Source organism: Dromiciops gliroides, chromosome 2 (assembly GCF_019393635.1).
Source record: "Dromiciops gliroides isolate mDroGli1 chromosome 2, mDroGli1.pri, whole genome shotgun sequence".
In the NCBI taxonomy this organism is placed as follows: Eukaryota; Metazoa; Chordata; class Mammalia; order Microbiotheria; family Microbiotheriidae; genus Dromiciops; species Dromiciops gliroides.
Genome location: NC_057862.1, coordinates 31,619,830 through 31,630,489, shown reverse-complemented (window position 1 = coordinate 31,630,489; position 10,660 = coordinate 31,619,830). Strand labels below are relative to the sequence as shown.

Sequence of the window (10,660 nt, the reverse complement as noted above, 5' to 3'; positions counted from 1 at the left end):
ACTTCAGTGAGGCAGAATGGAAAGAGCCCCCCTGTGCTTGGGGTCAGGACAGACCTGGGCCCAAACATCCCCTTCTAGCATGAGCCTGGGCAAGTCATGTCCCATCTCAGAGCCTCGCTTTCGTCACAGTACTTACCTCATGTGGAGATCAGAGGAGATGTAATGGTTTTCCCAGACCTTGAAGAGCTCTCTAAACATTGGCTGTTGTTATTCCCTCTCCTCCCTTACTCATAAGCTCTTCCTCATACATGGGATGTCCTTTCCTGAACCTTTCTTTATCCCGTACCTCTCCACTACAAAACCTGCCAATTCCTTGGCCTCTTTTCTATCAGGATTGAAGCCACCAAAAGTGAACTTCCTCGGTCCCCCTTCTCCAGTCCTCACTGTTTCTTAGCTCCATTTTCTACCTCAGATCCCCTCCCTGTCCCACTAGGCACAAAGGAAAATTGGCTACTCAATTGGCTGCTTCTGAACTGGGAGCCAGCACTCATCTCTGCCTCTCTCTTGTACCTCTCAGTCTCTCCGAGATTGGCTCCTTCTGCTTTACCCACAAGCATTCCAAGGTCTCCATAATTCCAAGGCAGTGTGGAACAGTAGGAGGGAGTCAGAGGACTATGGATGGGGCATGCGGGGCCTTCCAGCTCTGAGTCTATGATCCACGATCCAAAAATGCCTGCTGTTGAGCCATCTGACCTCATCCAGCTACTGGTCCGTCCCTCTCCTTCCCTTTACCGCCAAACTCCTGGGAACATTTTTCTACACTTCAGGCTCCCCTTGCCACACACCACCAGGTCCTTTCTTTCATCTTCTTCATATCTGGCTTCCATCATCTTCACTCTGAAACTGCTCTCTCAAAGGTCAGCCGGTACCTAAATCCAAATGCCTCTTTTCAGAGCTCCTCTTCCCTTCACCTCCCTGCAGCATTCACTGAACGTCATGAACCCCCTCCAAATTGGACATTGTCTCTTCCTCTGGCTTCAGAAACTCTATGGTCTTCTGGTTCTCTTTCTTCCCCAGCTTCCTTCACTAGCTACCCACCTTCGATCTGCCCCCTTCAGGTGGTGCTGCTAAGGGTGTGACCTCATCCACCTTCCCTTCCTCTGCCCTTCTCCTTGGTGAGCTTGTTGGCAACCTCAGATTCGGAAGAGACCTCAGAGGCCAGCTAGTGTTACTATGACCTGAGCAAGAATTCCCTCTCCTCTCCACCATTCCTCCCGAGGGGTTCAACCACCCCGTCTATGCCGGATCGGTATGTCCATCTCTGACCTCTCTCCTGAGCTCCAGATCGTATCTCTGGTTAGCCACTGGATATCTGCACTGGGATGTACCACCAGCATCTCAAACTCATCATGTCTGAAACCAAGGTCATTATGGACCCCACCCCCACTCATTCCTCCTCCAGATAAGGCCAACGGTACCGGCATTCACCCTGCTTCCTAGGTTCAGAATCCGAGGGTCATCTTTGACTTTTCTTTGTCTCCATTCTCACATTCAATCACTTCCCAAGGCCTGCCGATTCTACCTGCATAATATTCCCTCATCCTCTCCTCTCTTATTTCCAATGTTACCATCCTGATAGAGTCCCTATGAGCCACCCACATAGACTGCCGGGAGAGCCTTTTAGGTCTTCCCACCTCCTTCTCTGCCCCTTACAACAAGTGGACTAATCATTCTTTTTTTTTTTTTTTTTTAGTGAGGCAATTGGGGTTAAGTGATTTGCCCAGGGTCACACAGCTAGTAAGTGTAAAGTGTCTAAGGCCAGATTTGAACTCAGGTACTCCTGACTCCAGGGCCGGTGCTCTATCCACTGTGCCACCTAGCTTCCCCTGGACTAATCATTCTTATATATGGCTCACATCATTATTCCAATAGAATAGAAACTCCTTGAGGGCAGGGAAATCATTTTTGTCTTGGTATCTCCAGGGTCTAGCCGAGTTCCGGGTATACCATAGGCTCATTGACTGATTTACTCAGCCTTCAGCACCTACCAAGGAAAGTTTGATCCTTTATCTTGCATTTAGGGCCCTTGAAAAATGACTGCATCCTACCGCCTTCCCATTCCCTGCTACTCCTCTTCCTTCTCTCTCTGTTACTCTAGTCTAGCTCCTTTGCTTGTGTCACCAGCCACTCTCTTACCATTCTCCTTCCCTGCCTCCACCTGTTGATTCTGTCCCCCCTTTGTTTTTTAATAGTATTTTATTTTTTCCAGTTACATGGAGAAACAATTTTCAATTTCCCACCCTTTAAAGCCCAAGTCAAATGTTCCTTTCTCCAGGAAGTAAGCCTTCCCCAATCCCCACCCTTTCTCCAGCTAGTTCCAATATTTTAAAAATTCAATTATCAGGGCAGCTAGATGGCACAGTGGATAGAGCGCTGGCCCTGGAGTCAGGAGTACCTGAGTTCAAATCCGGCCTCAGACACTTAACACTAGCTGTGTGACCCCGGGCAAGTCACTTAACCCCAATTGTCTCACTAAAAAAAAAAAAATCAAAAACAAAAACAAAAAACAAGAAGTCAATTTATCAATGGGAGTGTAATTAACTAATAAATGTAATTAAGATCAATATTTATTATTGAGAAGACAGTGTGACACAGCAGACAGGCACTGGACATGGAGCCAAGAAGACGGGGCTCAGGTATTTATTAGCTGTGTGACCCTTAATTTCTCAGTTCCTTCAGTTTCCTCATCTGTTAAATAAGGGGGGGGGGATGGGCTAGATGGTTTCCAAGGTTTCTAGATCAATCTGTAATCCTATAAGTGTCTATAATATTTCAGCTACTGTGCTGGGCACCAGGAATAGAAAGACAAGAATAAAAGTACCTGCCCTCAAAGGGGCAGTGAGATGGGTTGGATTAGGGATTCCAGATCCATCCAGGAGGTATTCTACTATGCCAGGCAGTGCAAGTATTAATACTATCCCCATTTGGCAGGACATTCAGGTAAAGAGAGGATCAGAGGCAGGATACAAACCCAGGGACTCTGACACTAGCTCCCATGTCCTTTGGACTCCCTTGAAGAGCAATAAAGATGACTAATGCCACATGTGGTTTTTTTCTTTTTATTGTAAACATTCTAAATATTTCCAATGACTCTATACCAAAATAAACTGCTTTTAAAAGTTTTTTTTTTAAAGATCAGAAAGAGAACAAAATCCGTGTCTAGAGCACAAATATTCAAGAATTAGAAAGTATGGATGTAAAACATGGATGAATCTGATATAGGCAGAAGGTTAAAACATTTACAGTTAAGGCTGTACAATTTTTACAAAAAAAAAAAAGTTAGCCCCAAGTTCCCAGAGAAAAGGAAGACTCAGACATTGATTACGGGTGTCAGCTGGAGCAAGGAATTTGATGTGAGCATCTGTCCATTCCTCATGCTGTTTATGCCCTCCAAATTCTGTAGGAAACTCTGTCTTCTCTTTAGCCCCTCCAGAATGGCGGAATTATTAGATGCCAGGCTCTGTGCCCTAAAGATATCAAAAATTAAATAGAGCTGTTACTTAAAAAAAAAAAAAGGAAACTGCTTTGGATTTATGTTTATATTAACCAAATAAGGCACTGTATTCCCTGGTTATTGATTACTATGAAAGGTGGGGGGAGGTGGTGCAGATATCTTATTAGGCCTGAATTGCATTGTTAAAAGAAATCAGCTCGGGGCAGCTAGGTGGCGCAGTGGATAGAGCACCAGCCCTGGATTCAGGAGGACCTGAGTTCAAATTTGACCTCAGACACTTAACAATTACTAGCTGTGTGACCCTGGGCAAGTCACTTAACCCCAATTGCCTAACCAAAAAAAAAAGAAATCAGCTCCCCAATCCCACGTATTCCTCATGCTTAATAGGTTTCACAACTGGATATCTATGATATTATAACCTCTGTTGCAAATGTATTTCAATTCAATTCAACAAATGCTTATTAAGCATCTTCCCATCTTCATCTTTTTTTTTACAGAGGTGGTGGACTGTGGGCGCGGGACGCTGCCCAGACTGTCAAACTCTGTTGATATGTTGGTTAGTTTTGTTTAATTAATTTACTTCTCCCTCTTTTTTTTTTTTTTTTTTTTTTTGCAGGGCAATGGGGGTTAAGTGACTTGCCCAGGGTCACACAGCTAGTAAGTGTCAAGTGTCTGAGGCCGGATTTGAACTCAGGTCCTCCTGAATCCAGGGCTGGTGCTTTATCCACTGCACCACCTAGCCGCCCCCTCTCCCTCTTTTTTTTTAACCAAACCAAAACATTTATTGAGAAAAAAATTTTCCAGGGATTGGGGTGGTTCATGGATATGGAGGAGGAGGCAATGCTTAGGGTAGGGGAGCACAGATTGCCCTGGGCTTTCTGGGGAGGTCAGGTTGCTGTTGGATACACACTTAGTCCCAGTCAGGTGTTCAGATCCCCAAAGATGCCCTTTCTTTAATCCAATTCCAACTTGGAGTACATAGGTGTGATGGGTATCTGCTGTGTGTGTCTCTGTTTCTGTCTGTCTCTCTCTCCCTCCTCTGTCTCTCTCTGTCTCTGTCTCTCTGTCTCTCTTTCTCTCCCTCTCTCAGGGAGTGAGGAATACAAAGTAGGTCACCTTTGTCCCAAAGTGGGGAAGTGGGTCTGGGAATCAATCATTATGGCAGAACAGAACACCATCTCCCCATACTTCTCCTTCTTTTTCATTAATTGTTATCAAGGATGTAGAGCTGGGCAGGGGGCAGGGGGAGATTGAAAATGAAGATGAGATAAAACCAAAATATATTAAAATTGAAAAATATTAAACCCCCAAACATTTAGTAAGCCCTACTTATGTGCCAAGAATTGAGTTAGGTTCTAGAGACAGAAACACCAAACAACTAGTTCCTGCCCACAAAGAGCTTACATTTGACTGGTGTTAACCAGACCATCTATTCTCCACCCCAATAACGGGTATTTCTCTAATTAAACCCCAATGTAATTTTGTACCTATGGGACTGAAAAACTAAAAGTCAGTTGCCACATGGTTACAGTACAGTACAGTTTATAATGAATAAATAAATATGGCGGACTTCACCCAGGCATTAACTGGTTTCCTTTTCTAGATAGTGAGAGTCATCTTAGCCTCCCTGCTCCAGCCAAGTCCATCTTTCTTCTATTTCCTTCCCTTCCTTTTTCCATACACTGATGTGATGCTCAGCCCAGTGGAACATAAGCTTATTGAGGGCAGGGACAGGTTGTTTTTTTTTTGTCTTTGTAGCCTTAGTATCTAGTCCAGTGCCTTGGGCATCTTGGGTACTTAGTAAATGTTTCTGTTGTTGATTTGAATTTTTGAGGAAGCTAGGTGGTACAGTGGAGAGCTTAGTCCTGGAGTCAGGAAGACCAGAGTTCAAAACCTACCTCTGACACTAGCAGTGTGACCCTAGGCAAGTCACTTCACTTCTGTCTGCCTTGGTTTTCTCATCTGTAAAATGGGGACAATAATGTCACCTACCTCTCAGAGTTGTCATGAGGATAAAACGAGTTAATATTTGTAAAGCTCTTTGCAAACCCTAAAGAGTTATCTAAATGCTAGTTATTATTGTTACATTTTCTATGTGTTCACGCGCTTACTTGTTATTTCCCCCCATTAAAATGTAAACTCCTTGAGGATATGGACGATTGCCCTTTTTTCTTTGTTTCTCTAGCACTCAGCCCAATATCAGACACATAGTAGGTGCATAACAAATACTTGTTGATTGATTAATTGGAAGGAAAATTTGAGAGCTTGTGATCTGACTCCCTTATTTTGCAGATGAGGAAATTGAGAGGGTAAATGATTTGCTCAAGTAGACAAATAGCTTGTCCTTATTATAAAAAAGGAAAAATTGGGTAGAAATGAACTGAAAGTGGTTGTATTCTCATTCATGCTTAAAAAACAACAAACCAATACCTGATTTTCAGTGAGTAGTGACTAAATGGTACATGATACAGTATTCTGGACCTGGAGTCAGGAAGACCTAAGTTTAAATTCCAACTCAGTTTACTGGTTGTGTGACCCTGGATATGTCACTTAACCTCTAAGTTTCTTCATGTATAAAATAGGAAAAATAATGGCACCTACTTCCTGGAGATATTTGCAAAGCACTTTTGGGGGGGGGCAGGGCAATGAGGACTAAGTGACTTGCCCAGCATCACACAGCTAGTAAGTGTCAAGTGTCTGAGGCTGGATTTGAACTCAGGTCCTCCTGAATCCAGGGCTGGCGATTTATCTACTGCACCACCTAGCTGTCCCCACAAAGCACTTAAAATGCTATATAAATGATGACATCAGCAGCAGCAGCATCCTAGGAAAACCAGTTGATCTTCTAGAGAAGACTAGGATTTCATTTAGGGCAAGCCAAATGCCATTGAAGTATTCCTTAACTGTTTGACATTTCTCAAGGTTCTTTGTTAACTTCCATAACAATTCTAAATGTTTTCAAATGACCCCACAGCTGTTCACTAATGAATAGACTTGACAATTCTATCAAAATGGTCTCTCAGGTGCTTCTCTTTAAAGTGAAACTGGGGGAGGGGGGCTAGGGGGAGCTAGGTGGTGCAGTAGATAAAGCACTGACCCTGGATTCAGGAGGACCTGAGTTCAAATCCGGTCTCAGACACTTGACACTTACTAGCTGTGTGACTCTGGGCAAGTCACATAACCCTCATTGCCCCACAAAAAATAAATAGATAGATAAATGAATATACATATATAAGTGAATGAATGGATAGACAAATAAATAGATTTTTTTTTAAGAAGTGAAACTGGGGAATCCAATGCTGAAAAATCAAAGTTCCACATTTGGTAGATGGTTGTCAGACCCAACATCATATGACAATCCTTCTAGGTCTTTGTTCTAAACATCTAGGACATCTGGAAGGTCTTGGCAGTCTGCATTCTTCCTTCTGTTTTCAGAGATATCTCAATGAAATTTGAACTAAACAGTAGATCAAAAGTTCAAACAAATTCTCTGGAAATTATATTTGAAACCACTCTTTAAGTGAGCTTCAGTGTCCCTTTAAAGGATGGATGCGGTCCAGATAGATTAAACCGCATCCCAGTAAGATGCATCTGAGGAAAGCACTTGTCCTGACAATCTCAGTCTGTCCTTGGTCCCACTGAGTCTCGAGAGAGACTGATGTACTTACCGTGGAGAATCGATCCCACTGTCTCCTGTCAGACTGTGGTTTTCAGTTCCTTCTAGGTGATTCTGCTCCGGCTGGGCACGCTGGGCCAAACCTGGCATCCGTGAGTCGCCAAAGAGCTCCGGCTTCTGCCTGAAATGTGTCCTCATTTCCTCACCCTGTGCCCCCAGACCCCAGCCAGCCGATTTCTCCCCCACCTCCCCGGCGGAGTTCTGCAAAGTTTCTGCCTCAGAGTCTGCCTCGCTCGTGTTATAGTAGTCAAATATACTGCAGTCGACAAGCTCTGAAGAAGCCTGTACCCTTGTGGCACTGCCGACTTCCTCATCACAGTGATAGCCACATGGATGGGGGCCACAGTTTTCCCCTGAAAAGTTCCTCTTCTGATGCCCGTCTGTGTTGGTGAGTGGGCCAGTGGGTCTGTGACAGTCATTTCTTTCGAAGGTTTGAAGCTCAAGCCTTTGTATTTTGCTGCTGTAATCCGTCAGGTCACTCCTTAGCTTCCAGCGGTCCAGGGCTCCCTCGGTCACTTTAGTTTCCCCCAAACTGTCCCACGGGCTTCTGTCTGTAAAGGAATATGGGATGTGGCCTGGCTGAGTTGGGCACAAGATGTGTTTCTCAGCAAAGTCCTCCTCTTCTTCCTCCTCCTCCAAATACAAAGAGCTGCAGACATCTTCATCCCCATCTACCTCCTTCTGGTACAAATCCTTGTGGTCATCATCGTCATCGGTGAATCCTTCATTCTCGCGCCTGAGGGTCTCCCAGCATCTCCCAGTCAGCTCCTTTGGGGTGTCTCTGCTCTGCCTCTCAGGCTGTCTGACCCGCTGAGCACTGCTCAGCCGATGATCGAGGAGGCCAAGATTCTGGAACTGATGCACAACGGCCTGATCAATCAGGGAAGCCTGGGGCGCAGAGCGACATTGCATTTCAGTTTGGGTCTCCCCTGGTGGATCAGCACAGGCATGAATTTTCCACTGGACATCAGGGACTGTCTTGTCTTGGCCACCGTAGGCCTTCTGCCCCAACTGGCTTTCTCTGAAAGGATGGCCCTTTCCACTCGTTCTTAAAAACCTGCCAGGTGAGTAATCCGGGAGGCAGTCACCGACAGGCTGGACAGAAGCATTATTAGGACTAAAAGGTATTCCTGGCTTCACGATGTCTTTGGGTTGCTCAGAACATTGTTGTTGACCTTCATTGCCAGAGTTTCTTGAGGAATCCAAAGACTTTGACCTTTGGAAAGACTTTTTGGGCTTCTCAGTCGGCTTGGGCTTTAGTTCACTGCTCTTCTGCCCCTTGAAGCCTCTGACTTTCAGGTTCCCCCTGTGAGGAAAGCCAGGGAAGGGGTTGTTGATTCTCTTTTTGTAAATGACATGGGGGTTGGCATCCCCTGATGACTGGGTCGCTCCTGGAGGCTTCAGAGCCAGCCCTTCCTCCGGGGTTTTGGCTCTGGGAGCGGCCTCAGCAGGAAGGTGCTTGGAGTGTTTCTCTGCTCTGGTGATGACCGCCTTTGGCTCACTGCCCTGAGAGCTTCTCTGGCTCCAGCCTCTGGGCCTGTCTCTACTTGAGTGTCCTTTCCTCCGATGTCTTCCAGACCTACTCTCCCGTCTCCTCACCCCAGCTTTCCCGGGCTGCTGCTGCTGCTGCTGCTGCTTGTGGCCAGCCGCCTGCAGGTCAGTGGATGTGCCCTGGTTCATGTATTTTTTCCGCTCTTCATATTTCTGCATCAGGACAGTGTGTCTGATCAAGTTGTCTACAGTCAGTTCGGGGTTGATGCGTTTGATAATCTCATGTTCGACATCCCGAGGAATATTGTCCAAGTTCTCCTCATCTCGGACAGGCCACTCTTCAGGTGGGAACTGGGCAGAGAAAGTCCTGTGGTCCTTCCTGGGCCTTTCCTTCCTGGACATCTGGCGCCAGAAGAGACGGAGTCCAAACTTCTTGCTCTTTTCCTTGTCCTTGGCCAAGGGTAAGGGTTTGGTCCTGTTGCAATGGGGGTTCTCCACCGACGTCGAGATGGCCTGGCTCTGCACTAATGGTTTGGCTTCCCCCGAGTTCTTCTGCCCTTTTCTATTCCCGTCCCCTGTGGGCGGTGACCCTCGTCCCTCTTGGGGACACGGGTCTGGGAAGCAGCGGCAGGATTTGCAATGGGAGGGGCTGGTGGCATTTTCTTTGGTTAATTCTGCCTGACTGTCCATACTGACCAAGTAAGTGACCGAAGTTGGGAGTGGGTGACTGTCTTCCAGGGGCACTCTCTTCTTCTCCTGGGTTGCTGTGCTTGTGATGAAATAAGTCTGGGGAGTAACAATGAAGTATCCTTCGCCAGTATGGTAGATCTTCCTTTCTTTAATTAAATTGCCCAGGGTGGTGTAAAGGATATCTTGTGAGGGAGTGGCTATGCCTAAAACAAAGAAATGTATGACAGAGATTTACTTCCATTGGAAAGGATTTAATGCATAACATCACTAACTCAGAAATGACCACCATCTCATGAGATAAATTCATTACTGATTAAAACATCTTTTATACTTCTTGTGTAAAGGGCCAAACATTAATAGCAACAAGCTCTATTGGTCGCAGCATACAATTGTAAACACCCTGTAGAGCTGTAACTAAGATGGGGTGACTATGGCTTTGCCTCAGGACACTGAAATTTAGAAGGCAAAAAAAAAATCTATAAGTTATTTACAGAGAACATAGAATTTTAAAATTTGCTCTTTTGCATTCTGATAGCAATTATGCTCTTCCAGCAGCATGGAAACAACTGAGCTTAATACTTATCTGGATCAAAAGTTAAAATAAAATGCTGCCGCAAAGCACGTTTCATCACCAGCCCAGGCTTTTCCTTCTCTGTTCTTCCATTCTCCTTGTGTCTCTGCCCAATAACAAGCAGTATTCTTGGGCTTTCTGCACAGTTAGTTTTGAAGTTTCTCCCTCCCTCCTTCTCCCAGCAGGGCGCCCATGTTTGGAATCTCTCTTACCATACAGGGGGTGGTGCAGTGTTCCCCCTACAAAGAAGCTCATTTTCCAGAGTCTCTCCTACAGTTCAAATGTACTTTACTTTAGGTGGTTCAATGGATAGAGTGCTGGGAGTAGAGTCAGGAAGACTCATCTTCCTCAGTTCAAATCTGGGCTCAGATACTTATTAGCTGCGTGACCCTGGACAAGTCACTTCACCCTGTTTGTCTCAGTTTCCTCATCTGTCAAATGAGCTGGAGAAGAAAATGGCAAACATCTCCAGTATCTTTGCCAAGAAAACCCCAAAATGGGGTCATGAAGAGTCAGACACGACTGAAAAATGACTGAACATAAAAGCTGATTCAGGCACCTGAGAAATTAAGCAGAGTCAATGACTAGGGGGAAGAAAAGAAAAACACACGCAAAAAAAATGCTAACTTGGTCAAATAGGAGAACTGTTTAATTAAATTGATCTAGAACCAATTTCAAATAGAAGCACTGTAAAGATAAACAACTTGGGGGGGGGCAGCTAGATGGCACAGTGGTTAAAGCACTGGCCCTGGATTCAGGAGTACCTGAGTTCAAATCC

At 45.3% G+C, this 10,660-nt stretch overlaps 1 protein-coding gene across 1 annotated transcript in view; it reads right to left on the bottom strand.

Moving 5' to 3' along the window:
* Positions 1-3,195: 3,195 nt before the first annotated feature.
* Positions 3,196-10,660, bottom strand: part of STOX1 (storkhead box 1) — a 69,941-nt gene continuing 62,476 nt past the window's right edge. The window contains exons 3-4 of the mRNA XM_043986174.1: positions 7,123-9,514; positions 3,196-3,467 (exon numbers count right to left, since the gene is read on the bottom strand). Of these exons, the coding sequence (XP_043842109.1) occupies positions 3,311-3,467; positions 7,123-9,514 (2,549 nt within the window). The 3' untranslated portion in view covers positions 3,196-3,310. The remainder of the gene's footprint in view (positions 3,468-7,122; positions 9,515-10,660) is intronic.